The sequence below is a fragment of the Coloeus monedula genome (genome assembly GCF_965178545.1).
Source record: "Coloeus monedula genome assembly, chromosome: 2".
Classification (NCBI taxonomy): Eukaryota; Metazoa; Chordata; class Aves; order Passeriformes; family Corvidae; genus Coloeus; species Coloeus monedula.
The window spans coordinates 18,068,793-18,095,234 of NC_138782.1; the positions used below are offsets into that span (position 1 = coordinate 18,068,793).

The 26,442-nt window shown below is 43.3% G+C and overlaps 1 protein-coding gene across 1 annotated transcript in view; it reads left to right on the forward strand.

Annotated features, from left to right (window-relative positions):
• Positions 1-11,816, forward strand: part of MSH2 (mutS homolog 2) — a 45,581-nt gene extending 33,765 nt beyond the window's left edge. Inside the window, exons 11-16 of the mRNA XM_082299261.1 lie at positions 1,898-1,995; positions 3,030-3,275; positions 4,803-5,007; positions 5,389-5,636; positions 9,037-9,209; positions 11,416-11,816. Of these exons, the coding sequence (XP_082155387.1) occupies positions 1,898-1,995; positions 3,030-3,275; positions 4,803-5,007; positions 5,389-5,636; positions 9,037-9,209; positions 11,416-11,586 (1,141 nt within the window). The 3' untranslated portion in view covers positions 11,587-11,816. The remainder of the gene's footprint in view (positions 1-1,897; positions 1,996-3,029; positions 3,276-4,802; positions 5,008-5,388; positions 5,637-9,036; positions 9,210-11,415) is intronic.
• Positions 11,817-26,442: the final 14,626 nt, after the last annotated feature.

A 26,442-nucleotide genomic window follows, 5' to 3' on the forward strand; every position in this document is an offset into this window, starting at 1 on the left:
TCCAGGCTTCAGATTCTCTCAGCCTGGGCAGGCATCTCTCTCAGCCTGTCCTTGTGTGCCGTGTGCTTCAGCTCTGTACCACCTTTGTGGTGACCATCTGCTCCAGGTTCAGTGTTGGGAAGACAAAACCTAAAACCAGAGATGTCATCTCAGGAGTGCTGAATAGAGGGGAAGAATGACTTCCTTCAGGATGCTGGTTCCACTCTAGCTACTGCAGCCAGCATGGGCTTGGCCTTCTCTGCCTCAGGGGCACACTGCTGGCTTGTGTTCAGCTTCTTGAGGGACCCAGTGGAGAAGGATTTTATAATTTTTTTTTGTTGTTTTTTACTGTTTTATAGCCATGTGGACCACAGTTTGTATTGGTGGACGGAGTTATTTCATCCCAGGTGCAGGACTTTGTACTGATGTGTGCTGAAATTCTTGTTCACCTATTTCTCCAGCCTGGAGTTTTCCCAGTGAATGGCAGCTCTGTCCTCCAGCACACTGCCAGCTCTCCTTCCTGTGGCATTGTTCATACCTTGCTGAGAGTGCATTTGAGAGTGCATTCAGTTTCATTGTTCAGGTTGCTAATCAAGGCATAAATAGGATCAGCGCCAGTATCAACCATAGGAAATGCTGCTAATAATCAGCCTCTAAGTGGACTTCAGCCTCCTGACAAGTTCTTCTTGTCTGTCAGTGGCAGATCCAGGAGAGAACTAGTTTTTAAGCCTCCTGCTTGTGTTCCATGGAAGGGTAAAAGCTGCAGAGATTAATATATGGTGCAGTCCGTTTCAGACAAGCCCTGCTGCTCGTGCTCTGTGTGTGAGTTCAGCAAGAGTCAGATCTTGACTGACACATAAGTGTGAGGAGCACTGCCTACAGGGCAAGGCTGGTTTAAAGCCAGGGCTATCACTAATAGTGACTGGTTTCTGTTAATCACTCACTTTCATAATTATAAATCCTTATCTTCGAAAAGGAGGGCAAACATATTGGTTCACACCAACCAATATGTTGGTGTATTTCACACCAATTTGCTTAAATGAACAAAGTGTAAACCTTAATTGCATTTTGTTTTAACATTTACTCAGAGGATATTTTTTAAAAACATCCCTGAAATGTAAAACAGCTTTTTCTGGTTCTAAATATGTTGTGAATCTAAATGTATGATGAAATTAGGCTTTTCTGTAACTGAGAAGATGTACTTAGAACCTGTACTGTGTCATCTGTTACTTTCCCTTAGTGAAGCAGCCCATGCATCACTAATAAAAAAGAATTCTCTGTGCTTAGTTAAGTTATAGTTGCTTCTGTAGGTGGTACTAGAAGTACAAGACTGACTTCTGCCTATAGTGTGGGCACACCACTTGGGTGTGTTTCTTATTCAGTCTTGCAGACTTTTGTTCTTTGTTTAGGAGACAAGAAGTATAAAAACTTGTTTAAACTCTTTTCTTTATTTCAGCTTACCTTAGTATGCAGTCCAGAATCTGTTCATTGTGACTGTAATTAACTGAGGTTTTTACTAAATGAAAGAAGTCAATGTCTTCAGATCTGATCAGCCTGTTGTAGGGCTCTGGGCTAATTAGGCAGTTGCTTAGCAGCAAAATGTAGCAAAATAGCCAGAAATTCAGTTTTAAGAGCTAGTCCTTATCACATAGCATCTCTATAACAAACATGGATGTTTTTAAGAGTCATGTGTTGATGCTAGAATTTCTGGTTTGGCCATTGTGGGTGATCTTAAACTTGGAATTAATCTGGAGGCTGTCTTGGTGTGGATGAATAGTAGGTCAGTTGCTTTGTGGTCTTTGCTGTTAAAACAGGTGGGGACACCTGGTATTGACTCACAGATGAGGAAGCCAAAAGTTTGGCATTGTAGGTGAAGGCAGGACACCACAGCTTCTAAATACTCTTGTTTTGTTCACAGCAAACTGAGCGCCATCAATGATGAGTACATAAGGAACAGGGAAGAGTATGAAGAGGCTCAGGATGCAATTGTTAAGGAAATCATTAACATTGCTTCAGGTGAGTGTGCCACTCTTGGTGTGTGTCACAGTCCGGAGTGCTGGGAGGAACTGCGGTTCCTTTGAGGGTCTTCTACAAACTGTAACATTGCCCAGAGAGGTGGTGTGAAAAGTGAGGTGTGGCTTTCAGACAGCTGTTGCAAGTTTGAAATATGAATTGTCTTCTGTCGCCAGACCCTTTCCTGGCATTTCTGCAAATGTGCAGTGATGAGATGTGTGCAAATGCTAATCCTGTAATAGGAACAAAAACAAGGCTATAAAGGCCACATCTGTCCTCCACCTACCTCCCTGACTCTGGGCACCTTCACCCTAACAGCAGAAGAGGTGAAGGACAACAGAGAACTGAAGGAGTGGGACCTGAGGTCTGTAAGAACATTGATATGCAATATAAGATCAAGTTAATCATTGCTTATATGGCAATACAAATTATTGGTTTCCTAAGTTATTTCCATATATTTTGCCCCAAGATTGCCTACTTACAGGACATTTTTTATTATCCTTCACCAAAAGCAGAAGAGACACTGGGGAATTTGGGCTCTAGACCAGTCCCTTACCGCTTTCACTGAAAAAAACCAAATACCAAAGCTTTAAGGTTGGTACTGGGGGAAGCCATTTAGTCTGGTGTCACAGGCACTGTATCTGACAGACCTCTCCCTCCCATCAGTCACATAAACATAGATGGCTGCTGTGTCTGAACTGCCTGTGCTGTCTCTCTGGTGTGTTTGCTTGCATGAGCATCAGAATCCAGTGTATTATTCAGGAAGGAAACATACTGGATTTCCAGATGAGGGAAAATAATCAACATGGCCTCACCTCTTCCTCCTTAGTCTGAAGAGGTCCCCTTGGTATTCAAGGCACGGAAACTTTAGGAATGCATCCTAGACTCACAGGAGGTGACTTCCATCTTGAGCAAAATTGTTACTGCAGGTGAATTAACTTGATGGACTCAGCATAGGCTTCAAGGTACCTTCTCAGCTGAAGCAAAAGAATGGTTGGCTAATGGCACTGAATTTCTATCTCCTCAATGCAAACCAGGTTATGCAGAGCCCATCCAGACGATGAATGATGTGATAGCTCAGCTGGATGCCATTGTCAGCTTCGCTCACGTGTCAAACGGGGCCCCGGTGCCCTACGTCCGTCCCGTCATTCTGGAGAAGGGACAAGGCAGGATTGTGCTGAAGGGTGCCAGGCATCCCTGCATCGAAGTGCAGGATGAGGTGGCCTTCATCCCCAATGACATTACGTTTGAGAAGGGCAAGCAGATGTTCCACATTATTACTGGTAAATACTACGGTTCTCTTTTTTGTTATTTGCTTTATAAATGTCTTGAGTATTTCCAAGAATGATGTCTTTTTAAAAAAAACCAAACAACAACCACCAAAACAAATCAGCAACCTAATAAAATTCTGTCAAAACAATTTCTAACATCAAGGGTGAGCAGCTACTGAATTACTTATCTTTCTGCATGGGGAATAAGAGTTAGCTCTGGAAAAGAAGGGAGGGTATTTGTAAGCTATTATTTATTGCTATTATTGATTATATTTTTTTTTAAAAAAAGTGTTCACAATGTTAATGTGAAATGTTACCTTTGACTGTGGATATTCTACATGTTTCTGCACATACAGGCATATTTCTCATCATCCAAACTAATAGTGATGGAATTGGTTACTGTGACTTCCGTTGTAGTGCGCTGTTTGGAGAAGTTGATCACTAATTTACAGAGAGTCATTTGTGAAGAAAAAAGAAGCTGCTAGGACAGTAGAAAATAAAAAAATTGTCCTTCCTTAAAGTAAGGCCTTAGTGAATGTAACTCCACAAGCTAGGCAACCTCAGGAGCTGGAAAGCCTGACCCTGCTAAATTGATGTGGAAAATTCCACTAGGCATCAATTGTACTGTAGCCACGTAGGCACTTTTTGGAGGCAAGATTTTAAGCATCCTCTTTGTTAGTGTTTTCTTTGTGAAGTATTAAAGTTGATTTTAAATGCAAAGCATGTTTCAATGACTGTACCATTTTTTACCCTTTTCTCTGGTGTAATTAAGATAATTTTACTACACACCAAAACATTTTTAGTGTTTATAGATTTAATTGGATCTTAATTTCCATCCAGATGTCCTTGACATACGTTCTGAGTAGCAAAGATCTGAAATTAGAGAATGATTAATGAGTACTTCTAACATAATCAAAAAGAAAAACTGAAACCCTGAATAAATGCATGGCAACACGCTTCTTTTTCTGGTTAGCAAAAGCGTAAAATTGGTTTTAATGATCAGTTTTCTGGATAATACTTTTTATTTCATTTGTACTTCAGTTACAAATAACTAATTAATATCTGGGTTTGCTGATTCTAAGTCACCCATTAGCTGGTACCCAGGCTGTAACTAAGCTGTTTCATTTTTATAGAGAAATTTTAATAGTTGTTTGAGGTGAAAACAAATTATTATAATTCTTAAGCAGAAATAAATACTGATAGTTTTTAATTTAAAGCTTATTAGTTTTAGGCATGAATGCATGTTTTAGATGACTGCTTATACTTTTGAAAAGTCCCAAAACTTATGAAGGCCCGTAATGTTCTCTGATCACCTTTCTTTTGAAAAAGGAGCATTCAGTAAGACAAACAAGCAAGCCTTGTTAGTCCTAGAGCCACTTGTTGCACCTGTTAGACAAGTTTGCTGCTCTTTTCTGGCGAGACAGTAATAAGTTTAAACACTCTTTGTTTTAATTTAGAGCCTGTTCTCCTTTAAAAGAGCTGTTGAATTGTAAAAAGATGATGCTTTTTAAAATAATTCTTGGAAAATTTCTTCTTTAGGCCCTAACATGGGGGGAAAATCAACATATATCCGACAGACAGGGGTGATTGTTCTTATGGCCCAAATTGGGTGTTTTGTGCCGTGTGAGTCCGCAGAGATAACCATTGTGGATTGTATCCTGGCTCGGGTGGGAGCAGGAGACAGCCAGCTGAAAGGAGTGTCCACTTTCATGGCTGAAATGCTGGAAACTGCTTCAATCCTTAGGCAAGTCTTGTGTTTTTGTTCGATTGCGTTGGTTGGGGTTGATGGGAAAGGAGGCGCATTTAAGGTGCATTTAGGATTTTTCTTTTGTGGGGAATCTTAATGGAGGATCTCAAGTTCTTTTTAGCTTGTTCATAAGTTCCTGAAGTAGCCTTCTGTTTATTCCAGTGGTCAATACAGAGCTGCTACCAAGAGGCCAAAGTTCAAATGGGACAAAGGACCTAATTTGGAATAATCTGTGTGGTGCTGTGTCTGCACTATATATGTAACTAAGAAGGGTCTTTTGCCTGTTCCATGCTCTGCATCCACAGCATAACTTGTGGTACTCCAATATCCAGAGCTCATGCTGCTATCAAACGTTACAAAATGCTCTTGTGGTTTTAGGACAGCAACTGAAAACTCCCTGATAATTATCGATGAGCTGGGAAGAGGAACTTCTACCTATGATGGCTTTGGCTTAGCGTGGGCTATCTCAGAATACATTGCCAGCAAAATCTGTGGGTTTGCCATGTTTGCTACACACTTCCATGAACTGACAGCTCTTGCTGACCAGGTGCCAACAGTAAATAACCTCCATGTCACTGCTCTGACCAGCGATGACACACTGACGATGCTTTATCGTGTCAAGGAAGGTAAGACTGTGTCTAAACTTCATTTTGCCCTGGGGAAGAAAAATCTTAATGGAAAAAAATGCCCCCCAAAAACTCATGTCATACTTGAGGCTTAGGGTTTATAATACATATGTTTTTCTCTGTCCATAGACAGTGTGTATGACAGGAGCTCTGTCCATGTGTGAACACAGTTGGTGGTGATGTTGATGATTATTTGTGATGATTTCTAGGCTATTTCTGCCATTCAAGTTGATGTTACTGAGTTGTTTCCCTTTTCTTTCTGAAAGACGGAGAGAAGGGTTCCAGACTGTTATTTTCTGTTTTCCTAAATCAGCCATTTCAACCTGCTGATGTAAGAGACTTAAACTTTTTAAACCGCTCTTTTAAAAGAAATGAGTGCACCTTTTATGTGCTGATAGTTTTTAATAATGTCTATATCATTATAATAAGACTTAGTCTTATGTTGCCCAATTTATGCAGTAATTTGATGTAGGAAAAATCATATGGTTAATTTTTAGCAAATGGCATCATAGTGAAACAACAAGTAGGCTGTTTTGTTAGTGTAAGATCAGTTAGATGTATTTAATTAAAACCTTTTAGTGGATCCAGTTATTCCTTTCAGTATTAAATTAAACAATTTTTAATTAGGCATAAATTTCATCTATTCCTTCTGCTTCTCTATATCCCCCATCACTTGTTTTTTCTCCCTTCAGCAGGAGCCTGTATTTATTGCTAAATTAAGCAGAGCTGTAACTGTGGCTTGCAAGGTGTTCCCATTTATGGCATTCTAATTTAGCTGTGAACTGTACAGTGATTTTGGATTGTTCTCACTAGAGCATTTCAGTCCGGTTGGCAACCTTGGGGCTGAGATTTTGATTTAAAATGTGGGCAGAGTACTCCTTCTTACTCTGTGTACCTCTTAATTTTCCTCCTCTGAGTTCCACAACAAAGGAATGAGTTAGATGACACTTGGGTGGGTAGAACAGGGTTACTGTAGAACACTCTGGCTATCCTGGATCTGTTACCTTGCTGGTTTTACTCCTATGGCATTACTGATTGACTATTTCTTACTCATTTCTTCTCGTTTTAAATCCATTAAATGACTTCATTTCTTGCCCTTAGATTACATGTATGACCACTTCTAATTTTGTATTCCCCTCTGGCTATAATCTTGCAGTTAGGTTTTGGGTACTTTTCTGTAAAGCTTGGGCGACTGCTCTGAGCAAGGGGAATCACAGCAGAAGTACTGCTCTCCTCTGGCTTTGCTGAGAGTCTGCTCAAAGCTGGGTGGGTTACCTCTGTCTGCCACAGCCTTGTATCTTTTAACTCTGTGTCCTTGTCTTTTGGGATCTTTATTCCTTTGAGATGGGCACTCTTGGTGCACTTTGCTTGAATATTAGTCCAGAGCACTGTGGCCTTGGTCCCCAGCCTGTCCCAGTGGAGAGGAGGTGTCTGTGGTTCTTTCCTAGTTTGTTGTTTCCCATCTTCTCCAGCACATGTTGAGCTCCTTCCACCAAGTGAAGGTTCAGAGCCTTCTGAAAGCCTTGCTCAAACTGGTGCTTAAAAGTGATTTAGTGTGGCATTGGAACTGAAGAAAAACAGTCATAAACTGCTGCAAGTGTACATTGAAACTGTGAGTGGTTTTGGTGCAGCAAGAGATGGTGATGTACAGAATCTTCAAACAAGCCATCTTTATTTAGATGCCTTATTTTGAGCATGTTGGTTGAGGAGGGAATCAGTATACACTATATCAAAACCTTCTACCTTCTAAATCTTATGGAACAGCAGCTCGTACAGTAAAACCCCCTAATATTCCCCAGACAGTTGGGTGAGTTCTCTTTCTTCAACCCACTCCTTTTGTTTTTAAAACCTGTACTAATTCAGCCATTCTGGTCCTGATAAAAACTGTAGAAGCCCAGTTTAATATTTTTCTTCAATCAGTTGTGCCATTTTCAGTCATACACATCTTTTTGTACATGCAATGTCTTTTCATTCCATCCATTTTCCTGGAAGTGCTATTGAGCATGGAGACACAATATTTTTTATCTATCTACTTAAACTTCTGTCAGAGGAGATACAACACTATGAAATCTTCATCTTTAAATAGCTGGACTCTAATTAGATACCCATCTTGCACCAAAGTTTTTTGCATTTAGTGTTTCCCTTTTGGAATTGTTATGTTGCTCCATCAAGCATGTGCGTATAGGCAGCTCGGATACAGCTGTGTTTTGAAACAAATAACAGGTTTGATGTCATTTGAAACGTATAACTAAATCTGAAAAGCATGACAAGGGACTTTTATACAGTGTTTTAAACCCTGTCCTCATGCTTCAAGTGTGACAGAATCACTGGAAGAGGAAACACATGAAGTACCGTTCTCCAGGCCTCTGCTCAGGATTCTCTGAGCTGAGAACTGAGTTAGATTTGAGTCTGGGGAGGTGTGTCTTTTTTATACAAAATCAAGAAGACTGATTTCTGCTTAAATGTGTTAATTTCCTTTAAGAAACCTGAGAGATTACAAGGTTAATAAAACAGGAGAAGTCGAAATGCTAAATCTTCCTTCACCTATTCTTCAGTTACTCAGTATTTAATAGATGATTAGTTGAAAAACCCAAAAACAACTGTCATTTTGCAAGTGTAATTAATTTATTCTTAGCTCCTTGATGGAAACCAGAATTAAAAGGATGTAGTAATATATGTGGGGGAACAAATGGAATTATGATAATGTAAGCAAATAAGAGTTGATAGATTTTATCAGAGGGCTTTTAATACTGAAGTGAAAATTGTTTTATGTAACTGTGTATAATTTACGTATTTTGAGCAATTATGAGGACTTTTCTCAAACACATGTTATAAACAGTGTATTAATTGGAGTAAGTGTGAAGTTGCACTTGAGAGATTTTGATATAATTAAAGATGATGACTCCTGGAGACTGAGGAGTTATTTGGTACAGATGCAAAGGAGGAGAGGGATGATTGAGAATGCAGCATTTTTAATGTTTGTCTATACACATGCATACATGTATTTATATAGGTATAGAGTAAATGTGAGAAATATCTATTAAAAAGCACGCAAATTATTATATTCTACAGACTGTGCTGCTTTAATAAAAATCATTGTTCAATTTCAAGTATGAGAGGGAAATTCTCTGTCTGAAGAGTTTTCAATTTCTTCCTGAAGCACTTTGGAGCTGCAATTACTGCTCTAATAGAGCTTAATTAAGTAAGAGTGTATTCTTTATTCTGTGTTACCATTTTTAGTAGAAAAAGTAAATCAGAAAGTGTTGGGGAGAACCAAATCAAGTCACGCACTTAATTCTTCAGAACAGAGAACTATTACAAGCATGTCCATATAATCTCTGAGTAGCCATATTATCTTCTGTGAATTCTTAACTGTTGGGGTTTTTTTCTCTGCTTCCAGGTGTCTGTGACCAGAGTTTTGGAATACATGTAGCAGAGTTGGCAGCTTTCCCAAAACACGTGATAGAAAGTGCAAGAGAGAAAGCATTGGAGCTGGAGGAGTTCCAAAACATTGGGAAGTCCAAGGAATCTGAAGGAGAACCACCAGCCAAGAAATTATACAGAGAAAGAGAGGTGTGCTATCAGAAATAATTTTTAAAATTTGTTTTGCTGGAATAGCTGAAGCAAAATCGTTTAAGGATTCCGATTCCCCCAAAGCTTGAGGATAATTACCTATAATGCGTTTTTCTGTAACAAAATATCTTGGCTATGATGTTCATAAGGAGTTGAAGAGATGTTCAGGGATAGTGGGTTTTGATTTAGATTAATTTCAAGTTAACATAGGCAAGAATTTTATCTAAAAATATAGTCATGAGATGGAAACTATTTTTTTTTCCTCAAAGAATAATGCCCAGCAGTACAGATTGAGTTATACTTGAGTTATATATGTGTGCCTGTCCAGTGGAGTTTTATTTATGCTGTGAACCAAACAGGAACTTTGTGTTCATCACTTTTGTTGACTATTTAATTTGTATGCAAAGTTTCTTGGGACTTAAGATAACAGCTTCTGTTACCATTGTGTAGAATATTCTTGGCTCTGCAGTTGGGTCACACCTGGTTTTGCTTCCCCTTATTTGAGTGTTCATTAGTGCCGAGTTCTTAGAGCCCAGTGTGATCAGATCTGTTCACACCAGAGAAAAGCTGAATACCCACCCAGCCTTCTCCTCTGTGGCCTTCCATGTCCCATCGGAACTGTCACATCTCAGAAGCTGATCATATCAAAGAACATGGCAATCAGTACGTGGAATGTCTGATGTACAGGTGTCACAAAATGAAGTTTCTTTAAAGAAGCTTTGTTAGCAGGTAGTGTAAAGGACAGCAAAGGCTGCAGGAAGCTTTTTCAGAATATCCTGTGTCATCTTATTGCTGGAGTAAGAGTCCACAGTGACATCTGTGGCAGCCTCCTGGGAAATCCACATGCTTCTGCTTTGTGGCTTTCATTGGTTTTTGTCAGCAGTTGGGTCCTCCTTGCTGTGTGCATACAAACCTGCTTCCAGAGCACAGTTCTGTGTCCCAGCAGTCAGCCTGAACCTTCACAGCATTGTACCACAGCCTTGGTAATACAGCAGTGTATGGAAGTCTTGAAGTGTTAGTCCATATCCAGTATACTTCCTACATTTAAAAAGCCTTTGCTCTAGACAGAGGCTGTTCCCTGTTACTTTATTTTCACTTTCAGAGGTCAACTGCATTTGTTGTTCTAGCTCAGTAAGTGGATCTGATGCTTTAGGTGAACAATCTCTGGTTTGTTCTACTTTTTACTGCCAGAAGGCTTTCCCTCCAACTACCTCAGTTGCTCCACTATTACCTTTCTTCTGTCAGGTGTCATGGTGAATGAATTTTCAGATTAGTTGGACCTGGCTGCATGGTCCTAAGTTGGTGTAAATTAAATTGACATTGCAAACACTTGTGACAAATACAGCATCACGTTTTATTCTTTAGTGTTTCAGTAATACATAATATTCCATAAACTCTCTAGGCAATAGAATGGCAGAGCTTTAGATTTCTCACCCAGAGAATTTGTCTGCCTTGGTTAACATCATGTGTAGAGGGAAAAGGGTGCTATTACTTTTTGGAAACTTCTGCACTGAAAACTTCTGCATCAGTCTTAAATGATAAGAGGAAAACTAAGTAAACTTTTCAGTAGAATTCTAAAATGCAGAGGACAAACTTCTGCATTCTGGACCAATTGTTTCCAATACAGGGATTCTGAATACTGTTCATTGCAATGTTTGTTCTTGCTATTCAAGTCAGATTGTTTAGAAGTTCCACTTTGCCTGTTTGTGTAAAAGCATATGCATAAAGCTTAATTATCATCTGTTCTCCTTGGTGACGGCCACTCTCCAGTTGCTTGGTTACAATTTGTTCTTTCCTTTTGCATATTGAAACATTGCTTTTGATTGACAGTCCCTTCTAAAAGTAACTAGTTTGGGTAATATGACCATTCTGGTGCTATTATTGCTGGCAGTCCCCACCTCATGTGGCTGCACACTGGAATTAAATGTGGAACATTTATAGGAGATCATAATGTTCAATATTGTGTTTATGCTGATCAACTTGTGCTTTTTGCTCATGGACTGAAAAAGAACTCCCGGTACCAGCATAAGTGGTTTGTTCTGGTGTTTAGAACTTGATAGCAAGGACAAAGATAACCATGATTTTTGCCTGCACTGAGTTTCTGCTGATGAACAATACTTTGTATCTGTAGGGAATTTGGAAAATTCCTGCTTGCAATCTAAACATCCTTGCTGTTTTTCTTTTCCTTCTCTTCTCTCCATTTCAGGAAGGTGAAAAGATAATTGAGGATTTTCTTTGTCAAGTGAAAGCATTGCCCCTGACAGATATGTCAGAAGAAGACATCAAAGTCAAGTTGAAACAGCTGAGAAATGATGTGCTGGCAAAGAACAACAGTTTTGTGAATGAAATAATTTCTCGAACGAAAGTTACATCATGAAATGTGTGAGAACAGGATACAGCTCTTGAAGTGTATTTTGTATTGAAAGAACTATAATTTTCTTGTCTTGTAGCTTTTATACTTCATGATACTTGTACTGATTTATGTAGGCATTTTTTCTTGGATTGTAATTATTTTGTAAAAAATTCTGAGCGTATTACGTGCCAGATTCCTGCTTTAGTTGGGATCATTTTGTCCTTTTAGAAGTTTACAATAAAATGGTTTTTTCCTATCAAGAACTATTGACTGCACAAACAAAATCTGTAATATTTTACCAGAAGTGGGCTAGAAAGTCTTAACAGTTGAGATGTCAAACAATTGCCAGAGCCTTGGAAAGCAGCAGTGAGTACACAAAATCCTTGTCCTAGACCATGATTCTTTTTCATGTGATGCAATTATATTAATTAATTCACTAAAGATTTAGTAATGCCATGTTAGTGCTCCATTAGAAGAAAAACATCTAAGTGTGTCCAGGTAGCCAGGAAGGCCAATGACATCCTGGCCTGTATCAGCCATTGTGGCCAACAGGACTGGGGCAGTGATTGTCCCCCTGGGCACTGGTGAGGCCACACCTCAAGTGCTGTGTCCAGTTCGGGGCCCCTCACTACAGGAAACACATGGAGGGGGTGGAGAGACTCCAGGGAAGGGCAGTGGAGCTGGGGAAGGGTCTGGAGCACAAGTCTGAGGAGCAGCTGAGGAGCTAGCAGTGTTCAGCCTAGAAGAAAAGGAAGCTCTGGGGAAACCTGATCTCTCTCTACAACTCCCTGGAAGGAGGTTGTAGCAGGGTGGGCAACAGTCTCTTCTCCCAAATAACAAGTGATAGGACAAGAAGAAACAGCCTCAAATTGTACCAGAGGAGTTTTAGATTGGGTGTTAGGAAGAATGTCTTCACCAAAAGGCTTGTCAACACCAGGGAACAGGCCACCTGGAGAAGTGTCAGGATCACCACCCTGGAGGTATTGACAGTATATGTAGATGTGGCACTCAGGGATATGGTTCAGTGGTGGCCTTGGCAGTGCTGGGTTAACAGTTGGACTCCATGATCTTTGGTCTTTACCAACCAGATGCTTCTGTGGTTTGCCAGAAATTTTTTGCATGTGTACCTGCACAGAGCTGGGGAGGGGTGAGGTGGGTGGGTGGGAGGGATCTTTTTTGTTTGCTGTGTGAATGGTAATGCTTCAGTGAAATATACTATAGGCCTGCTCTTCCTGCCTGAGTTGTGATAATGTGCATATTTTGGGGGTTTTGTAATGTAAGCAGAGGCTGAGGTGAAGTTACATTTTAACTGGAACGTCTGAGCTGGTCCTGATTAGTGAGGTCTGTCTACAAAGTAAGAATACATTGATTTTTATCTGATGTGCTTCTCTCATTGAGGCAGTTTGAAAGCATGCTGGTACAAGTTTATTTTCTCCTTGAAATTTAGCATTTTAAATTGTAGCTGAAGAATGCTACCTATATTTAAAACTGTCAGTGTTGAAAGACTAATGGGAAAAGGTGTTTGTCGCAGGAGAGGATAGGAAAAAAGTCATGCTGAAGATGTTAGGCAAACTCTTGCTGTGTTCCGAGATTGCATCAGTGGGTGTGTGCTGGGGACAGCAGTGCTGCTGTTAAAGCTGTGCTATAGCCCTGTGTCAGGGATTAATGTGTTGCAGTGGTCTGCCTTTAAGCATTTAAGTAGTCATAAAAGAGGTGTGATGTTCAACTTGCTGTTGGATAATGCTTGTACTTAGACCAGAACTGGGACATACTTGATCTACTTCTTAACAGAAGCGCTAAAGGCTTGTTTGAGAGGTTGGAGTGCTGCCTAACACCTTTTTGGCCTTTAAATTAAAATGCATTCTACTTAAAAAGACAAAAACAGACTTGCATGTACAAGCAGCACAGTTGATGCATGGTCTGGAAAAGCACGTGAATGAAAAACAATTGTTGCATAAAGTAATGAAAAATATATCTGGTTTTGCAGTATATTGTTTCAAGCACCAAGGTATCAAAAAATGCTGCATCAAACTGCTTTGGGTGTTGCTAGAAATGGGCAGTTCCTGTGAGGGACTGGAATGGCTGCTACTGACAGCCTGTTCCTGTGTATGCTGAGATCCCTGGAGTCTGAGCAGAGATGCCCCTTTCTGTCGTGTGGCATAAAACCACCAGAGGTCATCTCTTCCAGGAACTTCTCCGTTTTCCCTTTGGCCCTGTGTGCACTTGAAGTGTCTACTTAGCCGAGGAGTTCCTCATTAAGCTGCCATCAGCAAGAGGAGCCACTTCTCTGATTTGACCCTGATTCCCAGTTTCCCTCAGTCCCCTTTGTTTATGTTCTTTGTGTCCACTCTTTCCTTTCTGGATGTGGTGCATCAGTTCTGTGTGTCCGCAATGTGCTGAGGACGGACTGCTTTTATTTCTGTATTGCAGTTGGAGGCTGATAGAGCTGTTCTCTGTGACTGGATTTGCCTGTCTGAGAGTGAAAGGTGCTTGTGTGTTATTCAGGAGTGATGGACCAGCTCTGGGCAGCACCTTCTGTGTGCTTCAGAAAGGGTCTTGTGTATCTGCAGCAAAGAAGATTCAGTTTTTCTCATGCCCTTCAACACTCAAAAGGAAGAAGTGTGCAAGATAACAAGATTTTAAAACTAATCTTTTGAACTGTTTTCTCTTCTACACTACACTTCCCCCTCCCTCTGCTGCTGGATATAGGAAAGAGAAGATCAGGCAGGGTTAAGTCTCCATATGTCAGTGCTGCTTGCAAACTGGGTTACAGGTAGTGTGATTTCATGTGAGCAGGCGGGGTGGCTATTTTTGCTACTTCCAATTTAGCTTTTTGTTCAGAAATGTACCTATGGGACAGGAGCAATTCCAGAACTTGTCTGCTTATCACAGAGCTGTGCCAGGGATGCAAAGATTATCAGAGTTTCAAAAGAAAGTAACAAGGCTGTTGAGGAGCAGTGAGGCCATGTACTGTTAGCCCGGAATAAAGATGCAAAGTTCTCTTTGCTCATTCACCTGGGAAAGCTTGGCACTGAGTGCTTGCTGCAGGCACGTGGTCTTTTTGGTCTCTGCTGTTTCTCTCCATCTAGAAGGCTTTTATGAAGAAAACTGGATTACATGGGGTAAAACGAAAGAGGGGACATGCGTGAACACTGACGGAATTAATTTTCCTTTTATGATTCCACTGCCCTTTTAGTGATCAGGATCAACCTCTTTGTGTGCAGGAGCACCTGGCAGCCAGCCTGATGAGAAAGTGTTGGGTTTACCTTTGGGTTGTGGTCAGAGGCTCCAGTCAGGGTTGGATGACTCCAGGGATCAAGCTGACAAATTGGGGAATGCTGCCTGTCAGCTCGGGACTCAGCTCTGTGTGTTGCAGCTTGCAGCTGTGCCTGTGCATCTCAAATAATAATGCAGTCGCCAAGTGGCTCTGTGTCTCTTTTCACCACTGGAGCTGAGGTGGTTCTGGAATCAGAAATGGCAGGAAAGGTACTGAGGTGAGTCCTTGCCCACTGACAGTGGCTGGAGGAGACTTTGAATCCTTGGAGAGTTTTGGCTCTCTGCTGGTGAGAACCGGCATGCTGGTGGCCTGGCTTTGTGGAACGTAACAACTTTGCATTAGTTCTTGGTGGATGCAGCTGTTCTGGGCTGACAACCACCCTGTAAGTGACTGGGACTGCTTGTGGTCTAACTTTTCCAGATACAAGACCTCATTGCTGAGGTCTGGGGTTGTGTGAGCAGTTTAATCTGGTTTGGTGCGAGATTACGATGACGGTTTAAGCTGGTTTTCATGGCATTAATTTAAAGAGTTTTCGAACATCCATCCACTCACTACACAGGCTGAGCAATTTTTCTGGATACAAAGCAGTGAGATAACTGGTCTTGCTATGCTGCAGTGGGGCAGATTTATTTGAAAAATCAAGGGAGAGCAATTGCTGCTCTGCATCTGAAGTAGTGTGAGGTTATGCATCGAGTTCTTTGCCTCTTGCTGACCTGGGAAGAAGGAAAACACACAGCCTCGGGGACTGAAGCCTTAGAATATAGGGGAGAGGTGCTGTCATCTTTCTGAGATGGCTGCAACCCTTGCAGGTAGAACTTGGCTCTGGATGCTGTTTGCTGAAACAGCCTTGTTAGCAGTTGTCTCTCAGATATTCCTGGTCCTCTCCCAGCCTTGCAGCTGCCTTTCCCAGCCTGTTGCCTTTCCTCTCTCTACTCCTGCCAAGCTCCTGCACTGTTCCTGTGCACAGGGAGCGCTTTGCAGTGCTACTTTTACGTATGTGTGTCTCCCTCAGCTGCCAGCAATGCTTTTTATTTGCACGGGGTGGGACAGGGCCCTGCATGTGCTGCTTTGCCAGTCAAAGTGCGGGGACGAACCTCTGCTGTTAAAGAGGGGAGTGGCAATTTCTGATCATAGGTAGTGGCAGCTGGGACTTACCCTCCTGACATGCTGTCCCCCTGTCACCTGACCCAGCAGCAGTGCCTGTAGCTGAGGGAAACAATAGTGTAAAGCACATGACAGGTTGTGTTTGCTCCTGCAGCTGCACAGTAGTGCTTTCCTAAAGGTGAGAAAATGTGTTTGCATTTTTGCCTTTGTGGGAAAAAAGGTGCCTTGGCAGCTGGTTTGAGCTGCTGGATGCCTGTGGCAGTGTCCTTAAGGATGTAATCGTTCTGTCTTTGTGGGGACAGTTGGAAAACTGACAACAGCTGTGCTAAACAAGGAGAGCTGAGGGAAAAGCTGAGAATAGCCTGTTCCTACGAGAACATTTCCCCTGCTGATCCACCCCGTCCTGCTGCACACTGAAAAGTCATTTCTTGTCAGGGCGATGCGCTTGTACAGGGGGTGGCTTCAATATGCTCTTTCTCCAAAAATTAGGCAACTGTTCCCCTGTGTGTTGCTGTGGACTCTGGCAATGGGCCCAGCTGCCATGGCAAAGAGCAGATCTGCACTGGAGGGCTGCTGCAGGTCACTCTGACAGTCTGGTCCCATGTCCAGTCTGCTGCTGGACCATGCGGTGGGGGAGGCAGCGCTCCTAAAGTGTCTGTGCCTGCCTGAAGATGCTGCTTTATACCCTGAGGAACATGATTTTTTTTCATACTGAGATTTTGAAATATCTTCTGTCCTGCACCTTTCTATTTGTGCACAAAACTTCCGGAATGCGTCCACTGCTGTGGACTTCAGACCAGAGATTGTCAGTGTTTTCAGCATGCCTGCTGGTTTCCCTTGTGTGGCTGTTCCCAGATGCCTCACACAGCAGACAGTCCAAGCTTTTAAACCTCTCTGCACCCACCTGACCCCATCCAGAGCTGCCTAGGGACCTGCCCTCCCTGTGCAGGTGCAGCCAGAGTGGCACTGTAGGGAGACAGAGCCAGCAAACCGTGCCACGTGCTGCACCTCCTCCCCAAGGCAGTGGTTCAACAAAAAACACTCTACAAAGGATCAGAAATGTAGCTGTCAGAATATGGTCCCAAGCCTTGCAAGGAATGACAGCATGTGTTACCATGGTGCAAGCCTTGTGGGTTTTAGGTGATTGGGGAAATGCTGTTGAGAAGCAATTATCTTCTGCCTGGATATTTGCAGTAATTCTTCCTTGTGTCTTTCTGCTGTAGGTTGTTGCTGACATGAATGTCCCTTCCTTGGTTTTCAGGGTCTCAACATAATGGCAAGTAGTTTCCTTACGCTTTCAAGTGCTAATGAAGAAGGTAAAAATAAAAACCAAGCTTCATATCAATGTTCAACACCCAAATTACCAGCAAGATGATTCTGATGCTCGTTTTAGTTCAGATGCTCTGGCTGTCATCTTTTTTCGCCATGACCTCGGAGGGCAGCGTAGTTTTGGTTTCTGTACCTACTGACTCTTTTCACCTTGGGCAATAATAGATTTTTCAAGCTCACACTCCCTTTCTGCTTGCAGGAAGTCATCTTTCATATTTTCATTCTGCTGTGGCGTTTATCATTTAGTGCAGGGGCACTGGGATGCGCTGTAGCAATTCGCTCGCACCTTGCTGGCAATCAATGACATTAAAAGGTAAAAAAGGAAGCCCGCTTACTTTGTGCCTGCTGTGTAAAAGGATGTGTATTGTAGTGCCCAAGGCTGGTGATATAGATGCAGGAAACCAGGGGGTGCATGTGAGCTCTGTGAGAGTGGATGTACATCTCCAGCAAAACTGAAGCAGCCCCCAGGGTCTGAAAGCTGCACTTCTCTGTGCTGGCACAGAAGCCTGAGATAGCAAGTGACTGCACCAGCTGTGAGCAGCCACCTGGGGTAGCTCTGATAGTGCAGAGCCCACGGCGTGGTCTCCTTCGGTCCAGTTTGAGGGCACTCTGGTTGCTGTAGGAGCCCTGGCCACCAGCACAGGCTGGCCTTTCTCTGGAAGTGTTCTGGAAGGTGGTGTTTCAGCACTCGTTTGCCCACTGCCGTTTTGCTCTAGTTATTCCCTTTAACTTAAAAAAAGTCACCTGAGACCAAAACCACCTGTTTGAGGTTGCCCTAGAAAATGAGCAGTGCTTGCTAAGCAGGCAGTGGATCACCAGCACTATGAAACACTTGCATGGCTGGGTGGCTTGCTTAAAATATTTGATCCTCAGAGGGGGAAGGTCCTGTGGGACCGCAGCTCGGACCTGCCCAGCTGCAGTGGAGCCACCTCACAGTGCAGTAACACAGCCCTGGAGAAGAGCTAACGTGGCTCTAGCAGACCTGAGCCATATTCCTGGCCATCTGATGTACAATTTCATGTACAGTAGCATTTTAATGGCTCTTTTTCTTTTTGGTTTTTGGACTCTGGGAAGGAGATCAATTTCTGAAAGGGAAACCTTGCAGAAGCCCCTCTTTCTGTGCTTCTGTGGCTGGATTTCAAGGATGATTTAGTATGATAAACACTGGTTATGAGAAAACTGCAGTGCTGTTTATCTTTCTGCCGTGGAGAGGCACAAGATTAACTCTGTAATCTCTCTTGTAAGAGATGTGCTCACTCAGTGTGAATCGGAGGAGCTGCAAGAAATAAATGTTTTTTTTCACCCTGAGATTAGACTGGCTGTTGATTTGGCCCATGAATCCATGCTAATGCTGTTGTGCTCTCAGTAGTTCTCAATGGTTTAATTTCTCTCTGGAGTGTAGTTTGTAGATAAAAGTGTAATTTTCTTACTGGAAAACTTTGAAAGCTGATGAGTATCTTACCCATTAGTATTACAAAGTTCAGTTTTACTGTTTTTTTAAGAATGAGGACTGGTCTCCATCAGTGACTAGATGCTTATTTATCCTGTGCACGAGAGGAAATCAAACCATCCAAGGCTTTGCTGCACCTCCCACGCATCCTGAAGCATGCATTTCTTAGGATTTTTCTTTTCCTATTACCCTTATCAAAGGACATCATTCAAGGCATCAGGCTGCTTGAAGGTGTTTAATGTGAACAAGGAGTTTTTTGAGGGAGTGTGGTAACCAGTGCAGTAATCTGACATTTGCAGATAATGCCTGAAAACTTGCTCCTTGGCCCTTCCAGGAGGACACAGCAGCATGTAAGGGATGCCTGGTACAAAATCCTGAGCTGCTGTGCCTGCTTTGGGCCAGTCCCTTTATGAGGCCTGCCTAAGTAGGATCTTTATCCAAATGGGGAAATTTAGTCCAGAAAATAGATTGCCATGCATCTGGTCTATAGAGAGCAGGCAGCCATTAATGCATTTCACAGGGAGCTCAAAGAAACCTCCGTAACCATCAGTCAGGAGGGTTTTGGAAAACTTTTGCATGGCTGTAGGTGTCAAGTGCGTTGTCTGCTTTTGAGATGGTGTTGGACACCTTTGGTTGCTGAAGGAGGGATGCTCATCTCTGCTGCAGTTTAGTGTATCTCATGCTCATTTCTGCTGCAGTTTAGTGTATCCCCAAACACAGTCCTGCTTTGCACTGCAGCCAGCACAGTGCAAATGCTCAATGTAAATCCCTCTGGTTTTAGGGCTGTGGAAAACAGGGAGGAGAGGAGAAGCCCAGCCATGAGGAGCATGTGCTTAAACTGCAGTGGTACAAATGGAGAACCACAGGGTGTTCACCTCATGTACCACAGTCTGCTTGGTTTTGCTGTTATGTGAGTTAGTGACAAAGCTTGCACTGATTTGAATAGAGCAGGACGAGGTCACCGTAAGTCTGTGTGTGATGTTTCAATTCTCACTTCCTTGGGTAGTGAGAACAAGCCCTGAGCCCTTTGAAGCTGAATGGGGTTCTGAACATGAAGGCTGAAGTGTGGGGCCCCTGCACAGGCTCTGGGTGTGGAGGACCAGTGCATGGTTAGTCAGAAACCACCACTGAAAGCACCTCAGTCTTTAATTAGTCACCAGGAGAGCTGCCCTATACCAGACCCCTTTGCATTCACTGTCCTCTCATCTCTGTTTCTCCCTGACTTTGTGGCTGTTGCCTGTCTTCTCCATCTCTTTGTTACCTGTCTGTTGTTATCCTCCCTTCCCCTGTCTGGGGCACCATGGATGTTGGTTGGAACACAGCTTGGTGATGAGGGAAGCACATGACAGGGCTAAGCAGGGAGCAAATCCTCTGTGGGCAGGTGGGAGAGGCTGCAATTTTTGGATGCCCTTCACATGCTGCTCTAAAAAAGCCACACAAACAAACAAACCAGCAGAAGCTGTTTGCACTCAGAAAATAGCCCTCTTTCTTCTTTTGAAAAAAATGTACACATTTTCAGTTCCAGCTGAGGAGGAAAGTGGCTGCAAAGATCCATGCTCCTGAATGTGTGCAGGCAGAACAGCTCCAGGATTGGATGGCAGAAAGCTTGATGCCATCAGGTTGTCTTGTGCCTGCTGAAAATTCACCTTTCTAGAAATGCTTTTCCCCACTGTTCTGCACCCTCTGTCAGGCCATGTTAAAAACATCCATGAGAGCAGATGAGCTGTGATGAGTAGGATGTGAGTCCCTGTGGCAGAGTGTGAGCTTGGCTGTGGAAAAACCCTGGCTGGGCTCTGCTTGTGGCAGTTTCAGAGAGACCAGCTAGAAACTAGACTAACAAAAATAAGTTCTCAGCTTCAATGTACCCTGAAATTCAGCAGTTCCTATTTTAAAATGGACTGAGTGGCCAAAAATCGTTGCTGGAAAAACTATATAGAAAGATGTTGGGTTTTATCCAGTTCATAGTGGAAAAGCACATGGACAGGCATCCTCACTGCTGTCCTGAAAGAAAAAGGGCTCTTTGCTTCCCCCCTGAAGCAGGACCCTAAATAAAACCACTCAGGTATCACCCTCACCCCCCAACTCAGCCCCTTTCTGGGGAGAGCAGCATTTATTCTAACCCATCTTTTTAGTGGCTTGCAACTCTATAGCCTGTCCAGATAGAAATGCCCATTGATGATATATTGGGATTGGAAGGACTAGATTTGTTCAGCAGTGGGGGAAGAAAATCCATGTGACTTCTCTCTCCTTGGAGTGTCTCTGCAGCCCATGACATTTAACCACGGAGTAGAAAACCTTGGCACTTTGAGCTGAACACCACACTGTGCTGGCCGATTGGCCTGTGGCACATGGGACAGAGAGAGCTCTTGGTAAGACAGTCTCTGGTGCCAGAGACTTGGTGCTCACGGTGAGGGAAAGAGGCCTCTCCCAGGATGCTTGTTCAGTCCTGTTAATCTGTCCCAGTTTGGATTCCCCGGTTGGCTGTCAGCCTCTACCCCTCATCACTCCCCCAGAGCTTCCTCACTGGTCCCCGTTCCCTGGTCCCGCCTTTTCCCCGCCCCCAGATAAAACTCTTGAGTTTCGGGATCATGTTGGTATTTGCCTCTGCACCCTTCGATGGTGTAGCAGCAATAAATGCTCCTGCTGGAATGCACCCAAATGCCCTTCTCGACTCTTTGCTACTGACTGTAATACTGAACCCACCCGTGCATCTGTGGGGGCACACGGGACCCTACAGAGCCAGGCAGGGACAGTAATACCACACCCCTCACAAGGCAAATATTGCCTGCTCAGAGCTCTCCTCAGGATCTCAACATCCGCCTCGCACGTGCTTTAATACCGCCCACAACAAATTTCCTGCCTGCACAAGAAAGCACTGAACCAAGCAGGGACAAGCTCTCTGAAGGATGATGCTCCCAGACTCCCAGAGCTGCCAGCACGGTGTGTTAAACACTAATGGGGTACTAGAAAAATACTGGAGGGTGTAGGACTGATGCTAATAACACCCAGTGCAGTTTCTGGAGTTTTAAAAGATTTTAGAGAAAAGATGACTGACAGTGCTGAATGATGCCGTGAATGCATCCTCTCCTGACTATATGGGGTGCTACTGGTGCTGACTTGAGCATATCAAAATCATCTCTTGTCCTGAGAAACCTTCCCTGGGCATCTGTGGGTACCAGCAGAGTCTTGGAATGATTTTCTTTGTGGGGGCTGTTTCTCTCCTGGCAGGTTGTGCAGATCCTCTATGTCAGCACCACATTCTAATCAGAAGTGGGAGATGTGGGAATGGTGCCACTGCTGAGCCAAAGGGCTGATGGGCAGAGAGAAAATGTACCAGATAAACAGGATGAGAGGAAATGGTTAGATTGGATATTAGGAAATTATTTTTCATGGAAAAGGTTGTCAACTATTGTAACAGGCTGCCCAGGGAAGTGGTGGAGTCACCATCCCTGGAGGTATTTAAAAGTGAAGTAGATGGGACACGGTTTAGTGGTGGGCTTGGCAGTGCTGGGTTAATGATTGGACTTAGTGATCCTAAGGTTCTTTCCCAACTTTAATGATTCTGTAATTCTATGATTCTCTGAAAGAGAAGTGTCACCCTGAATGCCAGGCTCCTGCCAGCCCACCAGCCCTCCTTTCATTCTGTTGGGCAAAGACAATTTCTTAAAAACCCTTTAATAAAATTATGTTCTTAATAAAACAGCTTTTGAGTCTCCTCTGCTGGAGTTATTTTGTATTTATTTCCTTGAAGGGCATCCAGGAGCACTTCTTTGTGCACCAGTGCCAAACCACCTTCTCCTTGCAAATGGGATGGATGTTGGCAGTGCTCTGGGTGCTGCCTCGGGCTGACAAGCGAGCTGAGTGTCACTGTGTCTGCACAACTGCTGCCACGCCTGGGGCCCTGTGGCACTGCAGGTGATGCAGGAGCCACCTTGCCAGGGAGACCTGGGCACTGTGGTGGCACCCATTCTCCTGCTCAGAGTTTGGATCCTGAGGTGTCCTGCAGGTGTGACCAAAGTGAGAGGCAGGAAGCTGGGAGATGGGTAAAACACCCCCAGTGGAAGTGCTGAGACCCTTTGGTGTTCCCATCCCTCCCAGTCAATTTGTGCAGGAATAGCTCTGGGAGAAGAGTGTGCTGAGATGGATGCTGGTCAGCCCCCAAATGCAGCCCAAATTCCCCCAAAGGCACCCAGGTCTCCCCACATTTGGCTTTAGGGCTTTGGGCAGCTGACCCCGTGCCTGGCAGTGCACAGGGAGTTATCCCCCACCTGCATTGGCTGCTGCCTCTGCCTGTGTTAAGTTGTATTTTCTTGCTGTGGAGATGCACAGAGGGTGTTTGAGCCCTCTCTGATGGTATGTGCTGGCTGCACCCATCTGCAGCACCTCTGTGGAAAAGCGAACAAGAGCACCCGTGACATGAGGCAGGATTTTGCACTGGTTATGTTTCCATTTGCTTTGGAAAATAAAATGATGTGCTCTAGCAAGAAAGTGCTGTGATATTTCTGGGGATTTTACAGCAGAGCCTGTCTGTGGCTCCAGATTTCTCTGTAGTCTCTGCTCTTTGTAGGTGAAACCAATCAAAAAGAGTGAACAATCCCCCACAATTGTTTTCACGTGCACTTTTGAAGTAATTTTTTTACAGCATTGCTGTGTAGATCAAAATGCATTTAGGTTGGGATGTGATACCATAAAAAAACTTCTAAAAAGTTAGCTCATTGACTTTTCAGTGCCTAGGTACAAAGCAAAAATGAAGTAATTTTTAGGATGGCTTTTAAAATTGCTGAGAGATGCAGCTGTCTTTTCCCTGGCAGCTTCAAAACCTAGAGCTATGCTTTTTTTAGAGTACTTTGATAAATGGATGTTTTGTTACAATTCCACTGAACTGAGCTGCTTTCCGATTCCTGCCTCCTAGTTCTGATACCTGCACGATGGGAGGATTTGTCCCCAACAGCTTTTTACATGGCAACATCTGCTTTCAGCTCTTTCAACTGCCTTTAATAACAAAACTCTCAGTGCCCTGATGTCTACTTTTTACCAACTTTGTGTGCACAAGGCAGTTGGTTTGGTGAAAAGTTCAGAAACTGCTGAATATTCTGTGTTTCTGCTGGAGCCAAGGTGCTCAAGATTTGTAAGGTCAGGACTCTGATTATCTGCAGGAGCTACCACACAGAAAAATGAGCTGCCTACAGCGTTGGTCTGGGGCTCAAGGATCTGCTGTAAATTCCTGCACAGGTCTCCCATGTTGTGGTGGACAAGTCCTCATCTCTCTGGTATCTTTCTGTGTATAGACTCACTGAATCATTCATGTTGGAAAAGACTCACGAGACCATCAAATAACGTATATGAAACGAGGGTGCCAAAAATGTCTCATTCAGAGGCTTGTGGAGAAGCTTACAGCTGGTCATGAGATGCTTGGAAATCACCAGCGACAGAAGGGAGCCAAGATGGAGTATCTGATTCATCCACAGGCTTCTCATTATTGATAATGCTCTGAGGGGCTAGAAAAAAGGTAATTGCACTTCAGATGGAAACAGTGACTAAAAAATGATCCTTGATGGTTCATTTTTTTTTCTCTAAAGGGCTGTGGATACAGCCTGTAACTGCCTATAACCATTTTTAATATGAGGTAATTTCTGCTTTAATGATCTCGCAGATCTCAAGGATATGCTAACACTTACCACCAACTATTAGATCTACATAGGAGTATTTCACTTCTTCAGTACTAGCACAGATGATGCTCATGAGAGGTTGCTTAATTATACCTACATTTTGGAAGATGAGAAACAAAAATAAATATTAGTAAAAATCTACATGATTATATGGGTATGAATAATCTTGTCCATACTGGCTTTTTCCCTTCTGATTTGCAGAGATTTCAGGGATGAATGTTTCTCTCCCTGTACAATTCAGATGAATTGGTTTGATTTTGCATTGCAAATGCAGTTGATGTAATGAGACGCAGATTTTGCAGCTCCTGGTGCAGACGTGGCTCTGGCCAGGAGTGCAGGAGAAGAATTCTGACCCTGTCTGACCAGGCAGGAGTGAGCTGGAGAGAGCCTGAAGCACATGGATAAAGCAAAGGTACCCCTTCATCTTACCCAAGAGGAGTCCTTCTGGTTTGGTCCCTCCATTGATTTCACCACTTATTTTTCCATGACATTAAGCTGCAGCAATGTGTTAGGCTAAATAGTTTTTCTTCCCCGGACACCACAGGTTAGCAGAAACCCTTTATTTGAAAGACTCTCTCAAATTCCCACGTTTTCTACTAAAAGAGCAGAGACTTGGAGTCACTTGTCCCATATAATTTCCCCAGGGAGGGGTAGGGATGGCTACTGGTCCGCAGCTCAGCGAGGAGGGAGGATTTGTCTCTTTTGGGAGACAGGAGATCTGAGGAATAGCACAGAACTCATCTATCAGTACCAACGTGCCTCTAGTGCACAGGCCTGCCCTCGGTGTAATGTATGGCAGGAGACCAAACCATGCTGAAAGCAGAGAGGTGCTGTTAGATGGCCACTCTTAGCACAGCAAACCCAGGCACATCAGCTATGGCTGCATGAGATCCTCACCACCAACTATTCTGTTATTCCTTTCTCTGGTTCATCAGGAGCATAAGAAGGTCAGAATAATTTCCTTGGCCAAGAGAGCCGTACATGCAGTATTTTGCCAACTGAGTGACATTTAGGTGGTGATGGACATGTGGACATAAAGCTTTGCCCAACAGGCACCTGCAGCTGTTGGCATGAGGGAAGGGGGCTCCCTCTCCTAATTCTGCCAATATGCCCCAAGGGAAAGTGTCCCCAATTCTTTGCTGCTGCTCCAGGGCTGGATCACCCAGGACCATCTCTCTCAGTGTCAACATGATGTGTGTGTTAAAGGCAATCAGAAGTTTTTATGCAGAAGATCAACATTGGGATTGACTCAAATATCAATAAATTCCAAAATAAAGGGTTTGATCACAGCATTATAAACTTCCCACATGAACCATTTTGAATGACTGGAGGGTGACAATCTAAATATAAATGTAATTTCTTTTTTAAAACTTACTTCAGGCACATATATACAGCTTCAGTTGACTTTCAAGGGGAGTCTGTGGGAACATCTGACAGCAAAATTAAGTTATATGTTTCTTGTGGGAGTTCGTTTCCTCCAAAAACAGCAAACGCCTTGTTTCCCTGGCACTCAGATTTTTAAACCTGTAATCCTAGCAGGATATGAACTGTTTTTAATTACCCCCAGTGACAGAATTTTGTCCTTTGAAGGAGCCACTCGGGGTGTGAAGGGGAACAAGGACATTGAGTGCAAATGCGAGGGTGTGATTCTTTTTTAGAGCTGGTGTGGTGATCAGCTCAGCCGTGGAGGTTTTGGCACCGATTTCAGCAGGTCACAAGGTCACACACAGCTCTTGTATTAGTTTGGGAGAATTAAGCAGTGGGAAGGAAACAGAGGACTTAGAAGCAGGCAGAGGAATAAATGGGGTAAGAGACCAATTAAAGTGGATAAAAGCAAAGAAAGAAACAGTGGGCATGGTGAGGGCTTTAATGACTTGTACAGCACATTTCGAGGGTATTTCAGGTGAAACATTTTTTGGAACACTCATTCAAACAGCGTCATTTCCACCAAAATAACTGGTTACATGACTAGGGTGAGGTGGATTTTAACCTTTATATAATCTTCCTATATAAATGCGACAGTTGCACAAAATGTACTTTTTGGATGCACT